This window comes from Aotus nancymaae, unplaced genomic scaffold (assembly GCF_030222135.1).
Source record: "Aotus nancymaae isolate 86718 unplaced genomic scaffold, 86718_ANA_hifiasm-v0.15.2.pri h1tg000030l, whole genome shotgun sequence".
Taxonomy (NCBI): Eukaryota; Metazoa; Chordata; class Mammalia; order Primates; family Aotidae; genus Aotus; species Aotus nancymaae.
The window spans coordinates 21,808,631-21,830,457 of record NW_026988443.1 but is presented as its reverse complement, the minus strand read 5'-3'; the positions used below and the strand labels follow the sequence as shown (position 1 = coordinate 21,830,457).

At 58.1% G+C, this 21,827-nt stretch overlaps 3 protein-coding genes across 6 annotated transcripts; 1 reads left to right on the top strand and 2 right to left on the bottom strand.

The window, feature by feature from the left end:
- Window positions 1–2,386: 2,386 nt before the first annotated feature.
- HSF4 (heat shock transcription factor 4) lies at window positions 2,387–7,408 on the bottom strand. 2 transcript variants are annotated; one of them, XM_012468253.2, is made up of 13 exons: window positions 7,286–7,408; window positions 6,594–6,702; window positions 6,378–6,505; window positions 6,154–6,278; window positions 5,853–5,928; window positions 5,626–5,690; window positions 5,024–5,126; window positions 4,650–4,788; window positions 4,302–4,425; window positions 3,373–3,478; window positions 3,208–3,273; window positions 2,972–3,041; window positions 2,387–2,693 (listed from the first exon to the last, which is right to left on the bottom strand). In XM_012468253.2, exons 1-13 carry the CDS (start codon window positions 7,406–7,408, stop codon window positions 2,539–2,541), a joined length of 1,389 nt encoding a protein of 462 aa, XP_012323676.1. In that variant the 3' UTR covers window positions 2,387–2,538. The 2 variants fall into 2 exon arrangements, with proteins under 2 accessions (XP_012323676.1, XP_012323675.1); XM_012468252.2 differs by having other exon boundaries at window positions 4,302–4,529; window positions 4,650–4,774.
- A 613-nt stretch (window positions 7,409–8,021) lies between these two features.
- Window positions 8,022–11,872, bottom strand: FBXL8 (F-box and leucine rich repeat protein 8). Of its 2 annotated transcripts, XM_012468256.2 has the most exons (3): window positions 11,783–11,872; window positions 9,949–10,151; window positions 8,022–9,340 (listed from the first exon to the last, which is right to left on the bottom strand). In XM_012468256.2, the coding sequence occupies exons 2-3, from the start codon at window positions 10,098–10,100 to the stop codon at window positions 8,368–8,370; spliced, it is 1,125 nt and encodes a 374-aa protein (XP_012323679.2). In that variant the 5' UTR covers window positions 10,101–10,151; window positions 11,783–11,872; the 3' UTR covers window positions 8,022–8,367. The 2 variants fall into 2 exon arrangements, with proteins under 2 accessions (XP_012323679.2, XP_012323677.2); XM_012468254.2 differs by lacking the exon at window positions 11,783–11,872 and having other exon boundaries at window positions 8,123–9,340; window positions 9,949–10,432.
- Window positions 11,873–11,919: 47 nt separating this feature from the next.
- TRADD (TNFRSF1A associated via death domain) lies at window positions 11,920–20,722 on the top strand. Of its 2 annotated transcripts, none has more exons than XM_012468258.3 (5): window positions 11,920–11,992; window positions 15,828–15,986; window positions 16,873–17,150; window positions 17,233–17,431; window positions 17,564–20,722. In XM_012468258.3, the coding sequence occupies exons 2-5, from the start codon at window positions 15,836–15,838 to the stop codon at window positions 17,872–17,874; spliced, it is 939 nt and encodes a 312-aa protein (XP_012323681.1). In that variant the 5' UTR covers window positions 11,920–11,992; window positions 15,828–15,835; the 3' UTR covers window positions 17,875–20,722. The 2 variants fall into 2 exon arrangements, with proteins under 2 accessions (XP_012323681.1, XP_012323680.1); XM_012468257.3 differs by lacking the exon at window positions 11,920–11,992 and adding an exon at window positions 12,100–15,286.
- Window positions 20,723–21,827: the final 1,105 nt, after the last annotated feature.

Genomic DNA, 21,827 nt, shown 5'->3' with positions numbered 1-21,827 from the left:
TGCCTCCCAGGTCTCTCTCAGTACCCTCTGGTGTCACGCTATATCTCCCCCGTCACTTCACACCCAAAGCCCTTCCCCCTGGGCTACCAAACCGAGACCAGGACTACCCCCTGCCCCTCCATCTTTCTCTCTCTCTCTCTTTTTTTTTTTTTTTGAGACAGAGATTTGATCTTGTTGCCCAGGCTGGAGGGCAATGGCAAAATCTTGGCTCACCTCAACCTCCGCCTCCCGAGTTCAAGTGATTCTCCTGCCTCAGCCTCCTGAGTAGCTGGGATTACAGTCATGAACCACCATGCCCGCCTAAGTTTGCATTTTTAGTAGAGACAGGGTTTCTCCATGTTGGTCAGGCTAGTCTCAAACTCCTGAACTCAGGTGATCCACCTGCCTCAGCCTCCTGAAGTGCTGGGATTACAGACATGAGCCACCTCCATCTCTCTTTATGTCCCGTCTGTGACAGGTCTTGCTTCTCCACTTCTCAGTGAGTATACATCAGCTGCTGCCTCACCACCCCACCACGGTCACCTCATGTCCTGTAATAGTCCCTCTGAGCCCCTCTCACTCCCATTCCACTAGACCCCACAGCATAGTGAATTTGACAACTTTCTGGGCTAGGATTACTGTTCCCATTTTACAGATGAGGAGATAGGCTCAGAGATTCAGTGGTAAAACTGGAATCTTACTTGCTCCAGCCTGAACTATGAGGAACTGAACTATATTCTCCTGTCTAGCAGAATTCCATCCTAAATACCTATCTACCTCCCCCCACCCCACCCCACTGCCTATCAGAGCTTAACTATCTGGTCTGGCTACTCTAACCTCCTTCCACCACCCTGGACAGCCAGGCCCTTCCCAGCTTCCCTCCACCAGTCAGGGCTGGGAGAACTCACTATGGCCTTGGCACCTTGGAGTCTTTGCTGATGCTGATCACTAAGACTGGAATCCTTTTCCCCTCCCTTCACTTCGTGGACCTATCCATCCTCCACGACTCAAATGTTCCCTTGTCTACACCAATGCCTAAGTGTCCCAAGGGCGGGTGGTTGTTCTGTGTACCCAGTAAACAAACATATGCCCTCACCACCACATAACCAATATCACTGCATTGTGTACACGCAGATCTTCTACTTTCCTCAACTGAGGCTTCCAAAGAGTGTCCTTCCAATCGGTGGACACAGGAAGGGAGAAGGGGAGAGTACCTACTCGGGACAGACACAGGGAGGGTGCAGATTGGATTGGCCCCTCCTTCTCTCTACTCCAGCCTAAGTTGTTTTCATGTTAGCTTTCTCCTCCTATGACCCCAAGTCCTGCTCTTTTTCCTGTCTGGGGGGTAGATTCCAGCTGGTCTGGGCTCTCCCTTCGAGGATTTAACAGTTCTCAATACCGAAGTTATTTAGCGGTCAGTCCTTCGAGGGTGACGGGTCAGACGCTTCCCAGAGAGCCAGGTGGTGGCGCATGGAGTTGGGTCCCAGACTCCAACCCCACCTCGATGCTCGGGCTCTTTGGCCAGGGAGCCAGGGTCTGGGGACACTGCGGAGCCTTTGCGCATGTGCGACCGCACGGATCCCCTTACCTCCCTCCACCCAGCCCTAGAGCCTGAGAGTCCAGGGGCAGGGCGGGGCCCACAGACCTTCCCACCCCAGTGCCGCTGCTGGTGGCGGGGCGCTGATTCTGCCCAATCTCGGTTTCCCTTCCCTCCCCCAGCTGGGAGTGGGGCTCCCGGTCTGGCCCGTTTTGGGCGGCCCCACTCACGGGTCGAACCTCGGCGGGGCAGGAGATGACGGTGCAGAAAGGGCCGGGCAGGGCGGGGGGTGGGTGCAGCAGCTGCGGCGGGGGCGGGGGCGGGGCGGCCAGGGCTGCTGGGAATAGGGAGGGTGAGGGTTCTTCTCCGGGCACTGGGAGCCACGCCGCGGAGGCCGCGCGCTGGCTGGGGACGTGCACGTATTCAACTTTCCCTCCCCAACTGGGGCGCACCGGGAGATGAGGCCGGGAGGGGTCAGTTCGGCCCGCGGCCCCACACGTCCAGTGCCCACTCAGGGCCTGCCAATTTCCAAGTGCTTTGCATCTATCCTGTCATCGACCCCTCTTCCCTGCCTGTCACAGAGGAAGCTCAGAGAGGGGTACTGACTCACCCAGGATCACAGAACGCATTCACTGCAGAGCTGAATGTGACCCAGAAGCCCCCGTTTCCCAGAGATTGCAGCAGCCCAGCGCCAGCCCTGGATCCCGGCCTAGGCAGGGGAGCTAGGCACCGGATCCCCAACCACCTCCACCCTCCCGGGATTCCTCTATTAAAGAACTAGTGTCTGAACGCTTCTACAAATGCAAAATCACCCCCATCCACAACTCCTGTGCTCCCTGGCCGATAGAGAAAAGAGACCAGAAACAGAAAAAAAAATGGAGTTTATGTGCAGGGCTAATCGGGTTAGTGGAGAGAGGACGATGAGTAGTGGGGGCTTCGCTCACCCCCACCAGGGGGCGCCAGGAAGCCAAAAAGGGTGTGCAGCCGCGGACTGACTCCAGCCCCCTTCAGAGGCCAGGGTCTTAGGGGGAGGGACTGGCTTCCGGGCCCAAGTAGGAGGCGGTCCGGCTCTCAGGGGTGCTGTAAATGGTTAAAGCCCCAGGCAAGCCCAGGGCTGGGCCTCCCAAGGCTGCCTGGACATCCAGCAGTAGTGGCGCCCCCAGCGTGGGGTCCTTCCCTAGGAAAAGTGGAGCAGTGTTCACCAGGCGAAAGGTTCCCCCTCCTTTCTTTAGGGAAGGAGAGCCCTGCCCACCTGCCTTCTGCTCAGTTAGGATGAAACATCCTTAACCTCCCCACTCTCACCCAGTGGTGAGGGCATGGGTGGCTCAAGGAACTCTCTGCAGGGCACTCTGTACTCGGAATTTCCCTGCAAATTTCAGATTGCCCCCTTGCTCAATCAAGGTAGCTCAGCCCAATCAAGGCCTTCTCCCAGGTGGGAGTCATCACAACCATTACCTGGGCTTGGAGAATTTAATCCCTTGACTGACAGCTCAGGCTCACCCCGCTCTGGAACCAAGGGCTGCATCTACATGTGAGAACCACAGGGAGCAGCTGGTGAGGGGATCTAGCGGCTAAGTGGGCAGCTGCAGCAGTCCTCCTGGAGACACGGCTCCGGCTCACAGAGAACAGCCATGGACCAGAGGGCTTGGCTCAGCCACCCTGGTCTCTGCCCTCCCCGACCCACTTCTTACCAAGGACAGCTCCATGTCCAAGTCCATCAGGGTCCATTCTCGCCCTTGGAGACTGGGACCCAGCACCTGAGGAAAGCTCTGGGTCAGTGGTGCCCTCCCCAGGCTGCACAGAGAGCGAGACCCCACCAGGCCTCTTGCCTCTGCTTCAGCAGAAGGGGTACTCACATCTAGAGGCCCTGCAGGCTCCACACTTTCTTGGGGGGGCCGAAGGAGCATCGGAGGCAGCAGACTCTCTGGGCTTCTGTCCCCCCTCTCCAGGCCCAGAGGCCCGCTGTGCACAGAGAAATGCTTTTGGCCTGCAGTGTCCACCCCTCCCCGCATTAAGTTCCCAAAGAACCCAGACACATCGAGATTTAAATCCCCCAACATTTAGAAAATGATAGGAGAGGACCCCATCCTCCCTCCACCCCTAGCCTCCCCACCCCTGCCATAAAGGGGCACAGAGAGAGTGCCTCTGCTTCCTACCTGGGACCTGAAGTTTGGGTGGTGGAGCTAGGGCTTTGGGACCCCTTCCCTCCCTATGCAAATGTTAACATCAATGTTTCTTCTTTCTTTCTTTCTTTTTTTTTGAGAAAGAATTTCTCTGTTGCCCAGGCTGGAGTGCAGTGGCACAGTCTTGGCTCACTGCAGCCTCCACCTCCCAAGTTCAAGTGATTCTCCTGCCTCAGCCTCCTGAGTAGCTGGGACTACAGGTGCACGCCACCACACCCAGCTAATTTTTGTATTTTTAGCAGAGTTGCGGGGGGGTTTCACCATGTTGGCCAGGCTGGTCTTGAACTCCTGATCTCAGTGATCGACCCGCCTCAGCTTCCCAAAGTGTTGAGATTACAGGCATGAGCCACCTCATGGCCACCAATGCTTCTTAAACTATTGTGTACTTTACAATCACCCCAGTGAACTCATTTAATATGTAGGTTCCTGAGCTCTTCCACAGATGCTGAGTGCCCTGACTGGGAGGTTCTGCCTTCCAAGGGACTTGGATGCTGGGGCCAAGAATTCAGGTGAGTATCATAGAGTCAAATGGCTGGGAAGCTATGGGGGTTGGTAAGGCTGTTCTATCACAGGCCTCCTGGTCCAGCCGGGGCTCTGCTCACCTGTCAGGTATCTCCCTGGGATCCCCTGGTTCAGGCTGTTGGGCATTCCTGGGCCCCTCGGGGCTGAAGCTCCCTTTCCCTTCCAGGATGGCCTGCACCACAGCCACAGGCAGCGGTGGGGGGGCTGTCACGCAGAAGTCACACTCGTTTGGGGCCAGGGCCAGCCCGGCCTCGCCATCCCCCCCTGGACTGGCCGGCTCTTCTTTGAGCAGTGCCAGGCCCTTCTCCCTGCACCGGAGAAAAGCTTCAACCAGACCCTGGCACTGACTTCTCCCCCTACCCCCACAGCCATCTGGGCTGCCAGCCCCTCCCCCACAGGCCTCCCAGGGGCAGCCCTGTCCCCCTTACCTCCTGACATCACTGGAGGGAGAAAGCCTGGTCCCCTCAGGGGATGGAGAGTCTTCTGGGATGTCAGAGATGATGGGGCCCCTGGCCCTGTGAGGGCTGAGGCCCAAGGTCGTCTCTGGGAGGGGCTGTAAGTAGAAGGCTAGGCCCAGCCCTTGGCCTGTAGGCACAGGGAGAGCCAGAACCCCACCAACACCCACCTGGGCCAGGTCTAAGGGAGGTTTGAGGGAGGAGGTTCAGTCCATGCTGGAGGGCCTGGGTCTGGTTGGGGGAAAGGCTGGCTTCCATCTTCTCTTCCTTTTAGGGGATGGGGAGAAGGAACAGGCTCTCCATAAGCCCAGCCATGCCCTCAGGAAGGGGGCAGAAGACAAACCTACCGACTGGATGAAGTAGGGGTCCTGCAGAAGGGCACCAGATAGGGGGCAGGTGTTGAACTTGGCAGGTGTTGAGCAAGAGCTCCCCTCATCCAGCATCAGGGACCTGTGTGGTTCAGCAGGGAACAGGCAGGGGTGGGGCAGGGTCAGCCCCCATGCCCCTCAGCCTGCACTTCCCTCCCTCCCTCAGGCCCCAGCAGCCAAGTCAGCAGAGCTGAGGCCTGTTGCCAGGGCGTCAGTCACATGCTGGAGGTGGAAGGGGCTCCCCCCAGAGATGGGGGCCCTTTGGGGGTAGAGAGGGGAGGGAGGGAACCTGGTTTGAGCCCCAGGCCCTCAGCTGTTGGGAAGCTTTTTGAGGGGAGGGGCTGGGGGCTGCTGGGGTTGGAATTTAGGAATAAGGTCCAGGAATGGGAGGATATGGGAGTGGGTGTATCAGGTGTCGGAGTTGGGGAAAGCAGATCCTAGATGGGGTGAGGAAGCCTGTAGTGCAGGGGGAGGGATGAGGATTGCTAGTGAAGGAGTTTCTGGAGGAGAAGGGATCCTTGCAAGGGGACTTCTGTGGGGTCTTGGAAGTGGGTGTGGGCCTTCCTGGCTTTCTCACTCACAGCTTTCTCTTGGCTCCGGCATTGCTCGACCCCGCCTGAAGTGGCCCAAAGAGACACTGGATCAACTGAAGATAAAGCAAAGGGTTAATGCATACTTCGGACCCCGCCCCCACCCCAGGCACTTCCAGGTGAAGGAGGGAGGTCTAACAGGGGTTCTGGGAGACTGGACGGCGGAATAGGGTTCCTGAGGAGTGGGAGGGAGAAGCGAAGCATGGGGAGAGGAACACCTTGCCGATGACCCGGTGCTGCTGACCGTGGCTCTGCCGAAGTGTCACCACCTCCCGCCACAAGATCTCGTTCTGCCTGGGGAAGGAGTGGGAGGATGCAGAGGCATCTGAGAGTTCGCCTAGTCACCACCCCCCACAGAATGGCGAGGCAGGGGAGCCAGGAGACCACCCCGATGATCTAGAGATCTCCCATAAGCCAGGGCTGGACAGAGGAAGGAGCTGCCCAGAACCACCGGACGGCCAGTTTTGGTCTCATCCCGAACCCCCAACCCCGTCCCCTCTTTCCCCGCCACCTGCGCACTGCCTGAGCTCGCGCAGCCGCGCTTCGGTGCTCTCCTGCACTCCCCGTAAAGCCTGCACCTCGCCCAGTAGTCGGCCCAGGTCCTCTGGCCGCCAGCGGCCGTCGTCTCCGCGCAGCGCGGGCACCTGAGGGTGGGAGGCACCGTCGGGACTGGGTCGCAGCAGCAAGGCCGGCAGCCCCAGCACCCCTCCTCGGCTCTGCTCATTCCCGCAGGCCGCCCCCACCTTGCGCCGCACGCGCTCCAGTAGTTGCTCTCGGCCCCGCACGAAGCTCGGGTGCTGGAACTCGACGTGGTCGCGCTCCGGCCTGAGCAGGCCGCCCTGCTCGATGCTCACCACCTTCCGAAAACCGTCTGGGGAGTGGGGCGTGGGGGCGTGGGTCGCCCCATCCCCTGCACCGAGTCCCCAGTCCCCGCTCCCCGCCCGGCCCTAGGGACTCACACATGTTGAGTTGGCGCACGAAGCTTGCCATGTTGCTGTGCTTGAAATACTGGGGCAGCACTTCCTTGGCGAAGCGGCTCTGGTCGCTTACGAGGAAACTGGTCCCGCTCTACCAAGAACGCCGCCCGCCCACCGTGCGGGCGGAGACCAGGAGAGTGAGCGGTGCCCGCCCACGGCCAGTCCTGCGCTCCGGCGCGCGCACTCGCTCACGCTCACTCTGGGGTCCAGGCCTGCGGCTTACGGGGATATGGGTCGAGGCCAGGCCAGAACGGGCTCCAAGGCCTAGCCTGGAGCGACCACAGTGAGTCCCTACCCCCAGCCAGACCCTAACTCCACACTCCGTTCTCAGAAAGGAGAGGTTGACGGGGTGTAGGCCCCAGCCCCGCAATGTGACCCTGAGCTAGACCAGCCCTTCCCATCTCCTGGCCTCGGGTTTCCTATCTATCCGATGGGGTGGGGTGGGAACTAAATGGCCTCGAAGGTCCCTCGGGCTCTAGATCTCCAGGATGCAGGCTCCTAACCCTTCTTCGACCAGAAGAAACCATCTCGCTCACTCCAAGGTGAACTACCCTGAATGGCTGAATCCAGGGATCCACGGCCTAGTCTCAGGCGGGAGTTGGGCGGACACGGGTGTTCACTGACGTGGAGGGACCCCGGGACCACTAGGGGAATCGAGGGGCCCCGGCCCTCACCGGGCTCCAGCGGATCAGGTGGTCTGTGCCTGGGTCGCCCACCAGCGCCCATAGCTTGCCAAGAAAGGCAGGCACGGGGCTGGGGCCTGGCTCCGTGGGCAGCACTGCTGGCGCTTCCTGCATGGTGCAGTCTCGGCCCGGCTCAGCGCTCAGGCCCGGCCGCTGCGGGCTCGTCAAAGCCACGGAAAGTGCTGCGTTTGCCGCCCGCTCCGCCCTACTCCGCCCCGGGGCGCCGGGTCAGGCGGGGGCCACGTGCAAGCCTGCGGGGCGGGGCTCGGACAGCGGCCGAGGCTCCAGCAGACAGAAAGGGCTGGCTGGATGGGGTGTGTGAAGTGGAGTGGAGAGGTAGGGTGGGGTGGGGTGAGGTGGGAGATGGGTTCGAGTTCCACCCTTCTCAGTCCCTCTATTTCCTTCTTTGTTCTACGGGAGAAATCGCTGGTGCGCGACCTGGTGTGGGCTGGGCAAGTCCTAGAAGGCGATGGCCAGAGACACAGTGAAGCCCCAGGCAGAGCAAGAAGAGAGGATAGGGTGAAGCGGGGAAGCACGCCCCCTCCCGCCGAACCCCGGGACGTAGTCATTCCTAGGGTGTGAGTGCCCCGCCCCTGACCCTCCACACCCTGTCAGACCGGAGGACCTTGAGGAAACCCCACCTCTGCCGGGATGGCTCCTCCGGCCTCCGCGAGTTCCCCGCCCTCCCCTTTCAGATCCGACCCGCCTTTCACAGGACGCAGAGACGCTGCAGGATTTGTTTATTTCACACTCACCCCTGAGGCCCGGCCCGCGCCCGTGCCCTCCCTCTCCCAGCGCCCGGGCCGCGGAGCTGCAGAGCCCGCAGAGGGGTGGAGGCTAGGGCGGGCAGTCTGTCCAGGACCGAGCGGGCGGGGCGTCTGCAGAGGGTGTGAGCAGTGAGTGGACTCAGGGCTCCCAGGAATGGTCCCGATACCATCCCATAGTTCCCACTCCGTAGAGACCCGGGGGGCAACAATCCGGAAGGAACGTGCTAGCAGTCAGGACGCGCCTGGACACCCCCGTCCCATCTCAGAGCGCTTACGTTCGCGGGAACAGGGGGAGAAGTCGCCCAATCACGCCACTGGCGTGGGCCGCCAAGGATGCGGCTCGCGCGTGAGCTTGAGGGTATAGGTGCGCAGGCGCGGGCAGTGCGCGCGGAAGGCGTCCAACACGGAGGGGCTCACCACGCAGAAGCAATGCACCTCGCGCAGGCCCGCGCAGCGCGCCGCCAGCTCCTCCAGCGCGGCATTTAGCCCGGCTGAAGCGGCTGCGCGCACCTCGAGCGCGCGCAGGGTTGCGGCGTAGTGGTGCGCCGCAAAGCGCACTGGGCCTACGGTGTCGCCTGAGAGGTTGAGGCGTAGCGCAGCCACGGGGACCTCTGGCTGCAGGACGCGCGTCACGCTCTCGGCTGGCAGTGTGGGCTCCAGCTCCAGCTCCACGGCCAGCCCAGGGTGGCGGCGGCGCAACGCAGCCCAGGCTTCGTTGGGCAGGGGGGACGCGCGTGCATCATCGGGGCACGCGCAGCGCAGAGTCAGGAGCGCGAAAGGAGAGCGGTCTGGCGCGGCCAGCACTTCGAGGGTGGCGTGCGACAGACTGGCTAGGTGCAGGCCGAGAGCGCGCAGGCGCGGGCAGGCCCCCAGTAGTTCGAGCACTGATCCGGGACCCACGCTGTCCACTAGGGTACTATTATCCAGAAAAAGGCTGTGGAGCTCGGGACAGCTGCGCGCCGCCCGCAGCACCAGCGCGTCGTCCAGCGTGAAGGGCAAGCGCCGCAGGTCGAGGTGGCGCAGCTCGCGGGCCGCCCCGCATACTGCGTGCACAGCCTCCAGGACGTCGTGGCCCGAGTCGAAGAGCGGCTTTTCTCCGCGGCACTCCAGGCAGAGGCCTCGCAGCCCCAGGGCACGGCCCGCCAGAGCCATCAGCAGTTCGATGGCTGCCCGGCGACTCGGCTCCCTCGATGGCTCAAATTCCAGCCGTAGGTTGTGAACGTGGTCAAGGCAGGCGGACAAATAAGGTGGCAGCATGCCTTCCAGCTCGCATTCGCAACTTGGGTTACAGTCGTGCAGAAAAGGCCTCGGCTGAGTCCCCGAGACGGGGGAGAAGCCTCTACCTACCCCTTAGCTGGGTTCCAGCTGCCATCCCACTTCCTGCCTCCCTCCCCACCTCTCTGTCCAGACCACACCTGTTGCCCCAAAGGAGGGAACTCCCATCCTATCCTTTTAGAAGAGTTCAGTGGCATCTGCCACAGGTTGAAACCCGGGTATGGAGAACCAATGATATTTTAGGAACTGGACTTTCTCAGCTGTCTCTAAGGTGTCTCGGCGTGGCCTCTGGACTGCTAGGTTGGAATTCCGCCTCTGCCATTCCCTAGCTGAGTGATCCGTGGGAAGTGATTAAGTCTCTCTGCCTCAGTTTCCTATCTGGGCAATGGAGGTAATGATAATACCTATCTACCACACAAGGTTTTTGTAAGGATTAAATTAGTTAATATATGTAAGGCACTTAAAAACAACGGTTGGTATGTGTTAGGCAGTTAATAAATGTCAGCGATTATTTTTTAATATGGGGAGTCAACCTGAATCTCTGCCTAGCCCACGACTCCACAGAGAAGGTGAAAGGCAGGCAGGGAGAGGGATGTGGAGGAGCAGGCTCACCTGATTTTTGTGTCGTGCCACACGGCGCTGGAGGTAGCAGCGGAAGCCCAGGCTCTGCAGACCCTGGCGGCTGCAGCACGGTCCTTCAGGGACAGATGGCGGAAGATGAGCGCCAGCACCTCCTCTGGCAGTCGCTCTCCAGGCTCGGCCATGGCCCAGATCCGGCTGGGGTGGGAGGATCCGCCAGTCCCAATAGCTCTGGCCTGGAGAAAGAGGGACGTCTCTGGGCTCAGGAGGGCGCAAAGCGTTGCGGGAAGATCGAGCTTTGTTGTACAAATGCATGTGGCCTGAGGAACTGAGGCCCTCTCAGACAGCATGGGGCATCAGATAACCTTAACACTTGTTCACAAAGCATATTTCACAACCTCACCTACTAAATCAGGTTCTCCTGAAAGGGTAAGGCCCAGGAATCTGCATTTCAACAAGCCCCGGGTGACTCCACAGGTTCCACGTTGAGAAACCCCCCTCCCCCTTTTTTCTGAGACTGGGTCTCGCTCTTTACCCAGGCTGGAGTGCAGTGGCGCACTGACAACTCACTACACTCTCAGTCTCCCGGGCTCAAGCAATCCTCCCACCTCAGCCTCTCGAGTAGCTGGGACTACAGGGGCAAGCCAGCAGCCTGGCTAATTTTTGTAATTTTGTTGCAGAGACGAGGTCTCGCTTTGTTGCCCAGACTGGCCATGAATTCCTGGGCTCAAGCGATCGGCTCGCCTCGGTCTCCCAAAGCGCTGGGATTACAGGCATGAACATTACAGGCATGAACCACCATGCCGGACCGGAGAAACCCCATCTTAACATCGCAGGTTAGCAGCAAGTGACTGCAGGGTTAATAAGGCGGGAGCGTTAATGTAGACTTTTCTTTGTCCGGGACCGTGAGCCAATCAGGAAGCGGGGCGTGGGCGGGGCACAGCTGGATACTCCCCGAGAGGGGAGACTCCTTCCCCGCCTCCGCCTCACCGGGATGTGGCCCGGGTGCTTCCTAAGACAGCCCCACAGGGTGAAAAAAACCTTGGGGCTCTGGGACCTTACGGCTCTAGTGCCTGAGGGGCTCAAAGTTCAAGTTTCTACCCCCGAGCAGCCCTGGCTCCTGCGGGCAATTTGGGTTCGGCTGGAACTCCGCAGACCCACCCCGGAGCGCGGCCTTTACCGGGGGATGGCGTTATTGGAATGTGTGCGTCCTCTTTGAAGTTGCCAATCTTGGTGTTTTGTTTTGAGACGGAGTCTAGCTCTGTCGCCCAGGCTGGAATGCAGTGGCGCGACATCGGCTCACTGCAACCTGCGCCTCCCGGGTTCAAGCGATTCTTCTGCCTCAGCCTCCCGAGTACCTGGCATTACAGGTGGGCGCCACCACGCCCGGCTAATTTTTGTATTTTTAGTAGAGACGAGGTTTCACCATATTGACCAGGCTGGTCTCGAACTCCTGACCTCGTGATCCGCCCGGCTTGGCCTCCCAAAGTGCTGGGATTACAGGCGTGAGCCATTGCACCCAGCCCCCAATCTTGTTTTAAGGTTCCTTCACACCAGTGTCTAGTTAATGTCCCCATATCTTCCGGGCTAAGTTTCTCCCGGGATTTGTGCCACGTGTTTCCTGGGGCTTCAAATACCTACCAGGCTTGTACCTGGGACCCATGAGCACCCCGTTTTCTGTGCCCAGTCGTAGCAGCTATCATGCAGCCGATCCCCAGGGGCACCAGAAAATTCTGGTCTACAGAGGGCGCCCCCTTTCTACCAAAGTCTGGCAACTCTCGCTCTTCTGAGCCCCCGGCCTCGTAAGAATCGCAAACCCCAAAGTCCGGGTCTTCCTGCCGTCTAAACTTGGACGCCGGTGTCTTACCTGCTCAGCGGACTAAATGGGCTTTGCCCGGGGCGGGGGACTGACCTCAGAGGACAGCAGGCGGGAAGCAGCCACCGGGGCGGGACACGCGGGCGGACAGGGTGGCTAGGGCTGGGGCGCCGCCCCAAAGCCTCCGCGCACACCCGGAAGCGGCGCGAGTGGAGCGGAGCCTGGCGGGCGTGGGAACCCAAGCCCCGCCAAGGCGGCCAGGTTAGTGTAGAGGGTGGGTGGGTGGGTGGGCTCCCCAATGCGGGAGGGAGCGGAGGTGGATCCTGGCTCCGAAGCGTGGGCGCGGCGCAGATGTCACCGGCGGCTGCTCCAGCCAGCTGGTGGCGGCGGCCTATTGGGCTGTTCTCGTGAGAGGCGGGGGGCCGTACGGAATTTGGTCCCCGCAGGCTCCTTTTCCCTGACAGGGCTTTCGAGGGGCAGTAGGGCCCTGCAGGAGAGAGGGTGGGGGAGGAGGGGCTGGTTCTGAACACTTCCTTAAGCGGAGACCCCTCTGCCCACCCCAGCTAATCGGAAGTGCAAAACGCCAGCCTGAGGGTGGGCTAGTGGGAGCCTGGGAAGCTCCCCTCTTGAGCGCTCTGGAGCAGTGTAGCTGAGTAGGGGGTGTGCCTGGCGGGTCGCCAGGAATCGCAGGCTTTCAGTTCCGGGCCACTCCCACAGGCGGTCCCGGTCCACCCAGCCAGAGGTGGGGCTTCTCCCGGGACTGTTAGGTGTTCAAGGGGCACCGTGCTTGGCTCGCCCCTGGAAATAGGGGCAAACGTTGTTAGGTTGATACCCAAGTGCCCCACAGTTTCCGCCCACCAAGATTTCTCAGGACCCAGCCTGGAAGTCTCAGCCCCGCCCAAAAAGGGACGACTACAGGTGGGTGGGGCGCGGGGCTTCCCAAGAGGGGCTTCTGTGAAAGAACACGTAGGAGGAGCTGCCGATCAGCAGATTGCAAAACTAGGGCCCTGGCCTCTTTACCCTGTTAACTTGACCTCCAGCCTGGCTCACCTCTGCCATCTGTCTGGTACTAGTGAGTGTGACGGAGCATCCCCCATCTTCAGGTTCCCACAACTCCCCGCTTCACCCCACAATCCCCCGCAGGCATGATGGGCCGACACTGGTCCCGTTGAATCCCCACTTCCACTCTTTGGGGTGGGACCACGTCCATCTGGTCAACACTCCCACCTCAAGGGGCTAGGAAGACCTGAAAGAGGGAACGTTTCCAGGGGAGGTTCCCACTCTCTCCTACTTCCCAGCCCACTTTCCTAGGACTCTCCGCTGGTCTCACCTCCGTGGCTGGCTCCCTGCCACGCGCTCCTGGACCCACTTGTCACTTGCAGGGCTTCCCCTGTTTTTTCTTGTTTTGCTTTCAAAGGAAACAAATTTATTTTGCTCTTTTAATACAAAGAAAATTTATCTCCTTCACATAAAGCAGGAAATATTGCTAAATACAAAGAAAATAAAAATCACCTACAATCCTTCCCCACCCTCACCTACCGCCCTCTATCCTGCCCAGTGATAAAATGCAAAGTTCCTGTTAATATCCAGGCTGTGGTTTGGGGTAAGTACACAAGTCTTAATGTTTTCTTTTCTTTTTTCTTTTTTGAGACAGAGTCTTGCTCTGTCACCAAGGCTGGGGTGCCGTGGTATGATCTCAGCTCACTGCAACCTCTGCCTCCTGGGTTCAAGTGATTCTCTTGCCTCAGCCTCCCGACTGGCTGAGACTACAGGCATGTGCCACCACACCTAACTAATTTTTTGTATTTTTAGTAGAGAAAGGGTTTCACCTTGTTAGCCAGGATGGTCTCCAAAAGTGCTGGGATTACAGGCTTGAGCCACCACACCTGGCCCAATGGCATGATCTTGACTCAATTCAACCTTCACTTCCCAGGTTCAAGGGATTCTCCTGCCTTAGCCTTCCAAGTAGCTGGGATTACAGGTACCCACTACCATGCCTGGCTAATTTTTTGTATTTTTACTAGAGACGGAGCTTCACTATGTTGGCCAGGCCTCCCGAAGTGCTGGGATTACAGGCATGAGCCACTGGCCTGGCCAAGTATTAATGTTTTCTATGAAAAGATTAGGAGGCCAGGTGTGGTGCCTCATACCTGTAATCCCAGCACTTTGGGAGGCTGAGGTGAGCAGATCCCTTGAGCCCAGGAGTTTGAGACCAGCATAGGCAACATGGTGAAACTCCATCTCTACTAAAAATATAAAAACTAGGCCAGCCACAGTGGCTCACGCCTGTAATCCCAGCACTTTGGGAGGCTGAGGCAGGCAGATCCCAAGGTCAGGAGTTCGAGACCAGCCTGACCAACATGGTGAAACCCAGTGGAAAGAAAGAAAGAAAGAGAGAGAGGGAGAGAGGGAGGGAGGAAGGAAGGAAGGAAGGAAGGAAGATAAAAGTTAGCCAATGGTAGCATGTGCCTGAAGTCCCAGCTACTCGAAAGACTGAGGTGAGAGGATTGCTTGAGTCGGGAAGGTCAAGGCTGCAGTGAGCTGTGACAGTGCCACTGCACTCCAGCCTGGGTGACAGGGCAAGACCCTGTTTCAAAAACAAGAAAATTTAAAAAACAAAGGTTGAGAGTAGTGGCTCACTCCTGTAATCCCAGCACTTTAGGAGGCCAGGGTGGGAGGGTCACTTCCTGTTCCTCATGTAAATAGATGGCTGCTGGGGTCACCCCATTTGTCCTGCCCATGGCTAACACTCAGCAGTCCTCCTAGCCCACCATATATGAACCTTGACGACTGGAGTGTACAGGAGTGTGACTGATGAGGCAGGAGGTAGGGCCTTCAGCCCATGATGCTAGGAAAAGGGTAGGCAGGAAAAGGGTGAGGTGGGAAGAAAGAGGGCGGGCAGTTCCTTACTTGCTGTCTCATGGGGTAGTAACTGGGAGACCTCTGAACTGTGGCTCAGTGCAGTGGTTCCCTGGCTGGGAATTTTGCCCCTGCTAGTCCAGGGCTAGGTTTTTGTCAGAAGATGGATGAAGGAGATACTAGCACCAAGGGGCTCTGGCTTTTTCTGGACAGGGAGGGAATAGAACAATTTGTGTTGAAATGACTGGAGCCGAACTCCAAGCACTTTATAACAAAAAGGAATTATTTAGCTCACATAACTAAAAAGTCCAAATGCAATGACTTCAGGGACAGCTGGACCCAGGAGCCTAGTATGGTTAGGAGTGCACTTCTCCATCTCTTGACTGTTTCTTTCTGCGTCAGCTTCACTCTCAGCCTGGCTCTTCCCAAACAGTGGCAAAGAAAAGCTACCCTTGCCTTCCAGTTCAGTCTCAAGGGAAGGGAAATTAGTGTCTCTTTCCTATTGGCTCATCCAGAGTTGCAGGGTTGATTCTCATTGGTCCAACTTTGGTCCTATACTCCACCCTGAACTAATCACTGCAGAAATGTGAATGAAATATACAGATTGGCCAGGTCTGGTGCACAAGCCGGACCTGGAGCTAGGGAGTGGGACACAGGCACATGAATTGAGAAGAAGGAGAAGGGAAGTCCCTAAAGGTAAGTCAGGCTTGGGGGAGGGAATCTGGGTAGATGCAAACTACAGGTGTCCTTTGAAGTGAAGACAGGAGGTTTAACCTTAGGCTGAGGTCCTCCAGAGATACTGGGCTCAAGTCTATTCAGAAGGCAAGGCCAGGATATGGGCCTGGTTGGCATTGGGGCATGGGCACCATCCAGAATGAAAGTGTCTCCTGTCCACTTTGATAAGAGGAGGAGGCAGAGAAGCCCCATTGCAGGATCTGCCTCTGCTCCCCCTCCACTGTGATGCTGGGCTCTTTCCCTGAGAAGGCGGGGGCGGGGGGGACAAGCCTTACTGCAAGTCTGGGGTGGGCGGGACTCTGTACAGAGCCAGGAGCTCAAGGGGCTGCCTGTGAGATGGTGAACTCCTGTCCCAAGTATGCCAACTAGTGTTGGGGACACCAGAACGACGTGGGACTTGAGGCTACTGTGGTGGGGACAGCTGAACCACCTGGGGCTGGACAGTTGTCTCCAGGGCAGAGGGAGAGAGATGAACTGAATACCCAACTGTCTGCATCTCCAGGAGGTGAGATGGCAGCTGGGCAAAATGGGCACGAAGAGTGTGTGGGCAGCGCATACCTGTTTGTGGAGTCCTCGCTGGACAAGGTGGTCCTGTCGGATGCCTATGTGCACCCCCAGCAGAAGATGGCAGTGTACAGGGCTTTGCAGGCTGCCTTGGCAGGTGCGTGGGTGTGCTGGCATGTGGAGAGGAAAGAGTGGCCTGGCGCATTTTGTGGGCGGGGCTGAGGCTGCAGGTCCTTTACTTGGTGGGCCTGTGCTTAGCCACCTTTATGGAAAAGATTTGGGGTGGGAGGAGGAAGATGGAGGACCCCTGGCTGTGTAGACTCTGTCCTCTCTGTTTGTGGCATGACCTTGAGGGTATATGCGTGTCCTCGAGTCAGTGTATGATTTACCTATTTGTGCACTAACGTCCTTTGCTCGATCCCCGCCCCCTCCACCAGCCAGCTCACTCCTTTCTACTAATTGTGGATGCCTCTCTCTTCTTTTCCTCTCTTACTGCAGCACTCCTTGCTCAAGACCCCTCCCCAGCACCTACCCTTCCAGGCCCCGCTTTCCCATCTCAGGGCAGAGGCCACAGGAGGCTGAAGCGGGTTGGGGGATCTGTTCGTGGCCTCAAAGCGGCGAGAGGCCTCTCTTCTTCCCGAGCAGTGGGAGCCGAGCTTGGTGGAGGCTGAAGACCTGAGACCTCCCGCCCTCCTCTGCCCTGCTGGCCGCCTTCCCAGAAGGCTTGGTCGCCCAGGGAACATGCTTCCTTTTCTGTGCTACGAAGTAACTCTCTTTTGCCAGCTCTCATTTGGGACATGGGAGCTGGGGCTAGGTGGCACCCACGCTGTCTTGGGGTGCTCCCTGTGATAGGTCCTGGCCTTCTTTCTGGGTTGTTGCTGTTTGCATCCCAATTTTTGCTTCCCATCTGGGTACTCTGGGGTAACTGCACCCTAGGTCAGGGGATGGGATGGGGCTTGATCACAGGCCTCGCCCCTCCTCCGGCCACTTGGAGAACGGCCGAGCTTGGGGACCGCCCGGCGCCTGACTGCCCGCCTCCGCAGAGAGCGGCGGGAGCCCGGACGTGCTGCAGATGCTGAAGATCCACCGCAGCGACCCGCAGCTGATCGTGCAGTTGCGATTCTGCGGGCGCCAGCCCTGCAGCCGCTTCCTCCGCGCCTACCGCGAGGGGGCGCTACGCGCCGCACTGCAGAGGAGCCTGGCGGCCGCGCTCTCCCAACACTCACTATCGCTGCAACTGGAGCTGCGCGCCGGCGCCGAGCGACTGGACGCTTTGCTGGCGGACGAGGAGCGCTGTTTGAGTTGCATCCTAGCCCAGCAGGTGCGGCCGGGCTGGGGTCAGGATGGGGTAGGGCGGAGATCCGTGGCCAAGCCCCTGGTGACTGCACGTTCCCTTCCCCTAGCCCGACCGGCTCCGGGACGAAGAACTGGCCGAGCTGGAGGATGCGCTGAGGAACCTGAAGTGCGGCTCGGGGGCCCAGGGTGGCGACGGGGAGGTCTCTTTGGTCCCCTCGCCCCTCCCCGTGCCCTCTCTGTCGGAGGTGAAGCCGCTGCCGCCGCCAACGCCTGCCCAGACTTTTCTGTTCCAGGGTCAGCCTGTAGGTGAGGTGCAGGCGGAGAGGCAGGGTCACCCGGAGGTTGGAGTCTGGGGAGGAGCAGGGTCGTCGCCGGGTGGGGATGGGTGAGATCGGCGCTGGGGGCCCCCCTCACCCCGCTTCCTCGCTCCCTCTGCAGTGAACCGGCCGCTGAGCCTGCAGGACCAACAGACGTTCGCGCGCTCCGTGGGCCTCAAATGGCGCAAGGTAGGGCGCTCGCTGCAGCGAGGCTGCAGAGCGCTGCGGGACCCGGCGCTGGACTCGCTGGCCTACGAGTACGAGCGCGAGGGGTTATATGAGCAGGCCTTCCAGCTGTTGCGGCGCTTCGTGCAGGCCGAGGGCCGCCGCGCCACGCTGCAGCGCCTGGTGGAGGCACTTGAGGAGAACGAGCTCACCAGCCTGGCAGAGGACTTGCTGGGCCTGACTGATCCCAATGGCAGCCTGGCCTAGACCAGGGGTGCAGCCAGCTTTTGGAGAACCTGGATGGCCCCAGGGTTCCTTCTGCTGCTATTGCTGAACCCTTGTCCATCCACGGGACCCTGAGACCCCACTTGGCCTATCTGCTGGACCTGCTGAGACAGAGTTGACTGCCTTCCCCAGGAGCCAGACCAGCACCCACCGAGCCCGCTGGGGGTGCACCACTGGGGATTCTGCCTCAGGTACTTTGATAGAGCGTGTGGGGGACCTGCACACGGAGATCAGCCTCACCTTCCCCCACCCCAGAAGTGGGACTTACAGCCAGCCCTTACGGTTTCACTCATGAAGCACCTTGACCTTCAGTGTCCTGGACTTCATCCTGGGTGTTGCAGATACTGCAGTGAAGTAAAACATGAATCAGCCTTGCCTGCCCCCGGCTCACACTCAGCATGGGACCCCGAATGTAAAGCAATGATAAAGTGTAACATGGTTTTTGATGTGAGAAATACAAGTAGTAGTGGCTTACACCTGTAATCCCAACAATTTGGGAGGCAGAGGCAGGAGGACTGCTTGAGCTCAGGAGTTTGAGACCAACTTGGGTAGTCCCAGCCACTTACGAGGCAGAGGTGGGACGATCTATGGAGCATGGAAAGTTGAGGCTGCAGTGAGATGTGATCGAGCCACTGCACTCCAGCCTGGGCTACAGAGTGAGACCCTGTCTCAAAAAAAAGAGAAGTTGTGGAGGATGGAGGAAGGGGCCTAACCTGAGCGGGGAACAGGGAGTAAGCTTTCTGGAAGAGATCAGTGTTGAGTGGGCGTGGGGGTGGGGTATCTAGAGAAGGGTAGTGTTCCTGGAACCCGCAGCCTCAGGCGAGGGCTTTAAAAGGTGAGAGAGAGGGACGTTAGAAGGACAGTTAAAAGTGGGTGGATCTGGCCGGGTGTGGTGGCTCAGGCCTGTAATCCCAGTATTTTGGGAGGCCAAGGTTGGCAGATCACGAGGTCAGGAAATCGAGACCATCCTGGCTAACATGGTGAACCCCATCTCTACTAAAAATACAAAAAATTAGGCCGGTGTGGTGGCACACACCTGTAGTCCCAGCTACTTGGGAGGCTGAGGCAGGAGAATCACTTGAACCCGGGAGGTTGAGGTTGTGGTGAGCCGAGATTACACCATTGCACTCCAGCCTGGGAGACAAGAGTGAAACGCTGTCTCAAAATAAATAAGTAAATACAAATACAAATAAAATAAATGAATACAAAAATTAGCTGGACATGGTGGTATGCACCTGTAATCCCAGCTACTCAGGCAGCTGAAGCAGGAGAATCACTTGAATCCAGGAGGTGGCGGTTGCAGTGTGCCAAGATCGCACCATTGCACTCCAGCCTGGGCGACAGAGCAAGACTCTGTCTCAAAAAAAAAAAAAAAAAAGTGGGTGGATCTGTGGGTTGATGGACTTACTGAGACCTGGAGCTGAGGCTGATGGCTGATCATGTGGGGGTCTGATACACCATTTTACAGGGTGTAGATTTTTCAACGAGGCCAGTGAGAAATCTTTGAAGGGTTTTGGGAGTTAAGAAGTGTGGGAGGCTGGAGGCTTTTTTTTTTTTTTTAATTTATTGTTTCTTTTGAGACAGAACTTTGCTCTTGTCACCCAGACTGGAGTGTAATGGCACGATGTCAGCTCACTGCAACCTCTGCCTCCCAGGTTCAAGCAATCCTCCTGCCTCAGCCTCCCAAGTAGCTGGGATTACAGGCGCCTGCCACCATGCCCAGCAAATTTTGTATTTTTAGTAGAGACGAGGTTTCACCATGTTGGTCAGGCTGGTCTCCAACTCCTGACTTTAGATCATCCACCCACCTCAGTCTCCCAAAGTGCTTGGATTATAGGCATGAGCCCCGAGCCTGGCCAAGACCGGGGGGTTGATGAGGATGGGGTTGGGGAAAATGGTGGCCCCAGTCTGGGCAGTAGCAGTAGAGGTGGAGGGAAGGGGATGAACACCAAGAGCTGTGTGGGTGGAAGAGTAACAGGCCTGGTGACACTGAGTGAGGAATGGGCTGAGAGAGGGCCCTAAGTTTCTGCCTTTGCCAGTTGGATGGTGGGTGTGACTGCCTGCTGGGATGGGAACCCCAGGGGAAGGTAAGGCTCGCTCTATTTGGGACAAGTTGCACACGATGTTCTTGCAGGGCATCCACGGAGAGAATGTGAGGACAGCTGGGTCTGTAGTTCTGAGCTCAGGACCAAGGTCCAATCTAAAGACTGATGAATAGACAGGTGGGAGTGGGTGGGGTGGCCCCAGGTGATGTCCTGAAGGACACCAACCAGAAAGGCAACACCCGAAGAGGAAGGAGGAAAACCAGAAGAGTTGAAAGCCAGGGGATTACCCATCTGCTATAATGGAGGCTGCCGATCAGTCAAGACTGAGGAGTGTCTGTTGGACTCAGTTAAAAGGAGCTTACTAGGCAGGGGTCCTTCTGAGTTATGGTGGGGGCAGCCGGAAGCTGTATCACAGGAGGGAATGAGAGGTGAAGCCGCAGAGAAAGCTGGAGCAGAGGACTCCTGATTACTTTGTGACCAGAAAGAGTGAGGTTCAGGGTGGAGAGTTAGAATGTTGTTGTTGTTGTTGCTCGCCAGGTTCGAATGCAGTGGCCGATCTCGGCTCATTGCAGCTTTCATCTCCCAGGTTCAAGTGATTTTCCTGCCTCAGCCTCCCAAATAGCTGGGATTCCAGGCATGTGCCACCACACCCAGCTAATTTTTGTATTTTTAGTAGAGACAGGGTTTCACCATGTTGGCCAGGCTGGTCTTGGACTTCTGGCCTCAAATGATCCGCCCACCTCGGCCTCCCAAAGTGTTGGGATTACAGGCATAAGCCACCACGACTGGCCGTTTTTTTTGTTTTGTTTTGTTTTTTAAGAGTCTCCCTCTGTCACTCAGGATGGAGTGCAGTGGTGTGTTCTGGGCTCACTACAACTTCCGCCTCCCGGATTCAAGTGATTCTATTGCCTCAGCCCCCTGAGTAGCTGGGATTACAGGCACCCACCACCATGCCCAGCTAATTTTTGTATTTTTAGTAGAGATGGGGGTTTCACCATGTTGACCAGGCTGGGCTTGACTTCCTGACCTCTAGCAATCCACCCACCCCAGCCTCCCAAAGTGTTGCGATTACAGGTGTAAGCCACCACACCCAGCCAGAGTTGGCTTTTTAAGGTTGAACATTGGTGGGAAGAAGCCATTAGGAGCAGATCTAGCCCTTGGGCAGAGGATGGGGCTGGGTTATTAGAGAGTGGTGGGGGCTGTCTATTCCAGGCTCCACCACATGCGCTGGGACCAAGGAAGAGAGAGCTGGCGGCTGAGCTGGGCAAGGACTTAGCCCTCCATCCCAGACTACCTCTGCCCACCTGGATCCCAGAGCAATCCCTTAACCAAGGCCTCCTCGAGGAGCCTTCCCAAGCTGTCCCCATCCCTGCCAGTCCAGTATGACCTGCAGCAGCACAGGCCTGATCATTTCTACCTGCAGGAGGCTATTCTGGGGACCAGGGAATTCAGAACTGCACCTGGGTCTGGGCTCAGGTCCATCAGCCCCCCAGGAGATATAGGCTGAAGTACTTGCCTGTGAAATTAAAGCAGACTAGGTTGGCCCCCTGTTCTGTATCCCAGTGGATGGATGAGAGGGGCAAGGAAGGACAGATAAAAGTATCCTGGACTGGCCAACCACGGTGGCTCATGCCTGTAATCCCAGCACTTTGGGAGGCCAAGGAGGTCGGATGATGAGGTCAGGGGTTCAAGACCAGCATGGTCAACATGGTGAAAGCTTGTCTCTAGTAAATATACAAAAATTAGCCAGGCGTGGTGGTGGGTGCCTGTAATCCCAGCTACTCAGGACGCTGAGGCAGGAGAATCGCTTGAATCCGGGAGGTGGAGGTTGCAGTGAGCCGAAATAGCGTCACTGCACTCCATCCTGGGCAGCAGAGCAAAACTCCCTCA

Bases quoted from the DNA above. Each gene is read 5' to 3' on its own strand.
- HSF4 (XM_012468252.2), bottom strand. From the start codon at position 7,408: ATGCAGGAAGCGCCAGCAGTGCTGCCCACGGAGCCAGGCCCCAGCCCC. The intron at 4,530-4,649 runs GTAAGGGGGACA...TCTCCGGTGCAG, and splicing joins CCCTCCAGTGATGTCAGGAG to GGAGAAGGGCCTGGCACTGC. The intron at 3,479-4,301 runs GTGAGCAGAGCC...CTCTGTGCACAG, and splicing joins CCCAGGGAGATACCTGACAG to CGGGCCTCTGGGCCTGGAGA.
- FBXL8 (XM_012468254.2), bottom strand. From the start codon at position 10,265: ATGCTGTCTGAGAGGGCCTCAGTTCCTCAGGCCACATGCATTTGTACA. The intron at 9,341-9,948 runs GTGAGCCTGCTC...CTGTAACCCAAG, and splicing joins TGGCACGACACAAAAATCAG to TTGCGAATGCGAGCTGGAAG.
- TRADD (XM_012468257.3), top strand. From the start codon at position 15,181: ATGAAATATACAGATTGGCCAGGTCTGGTGCACAAGCCGGACCTGGAG. The intron at 15,287-15,827 runs GTAAGTCAGGCT...CTGCATCTCCAG, and splicing joins GAGAAGGGAAGTCCCTAAAG to GAGGTGAGATGGCAGCTGGG. The intron at 15,987-16,872 runs GTGCGTGGGTGT...CCGCCTCCGCAG, and splicing joins TTTGCAGGCTGCCTTGGCAG to AGAGCGGCGGGAGCCCGGAC.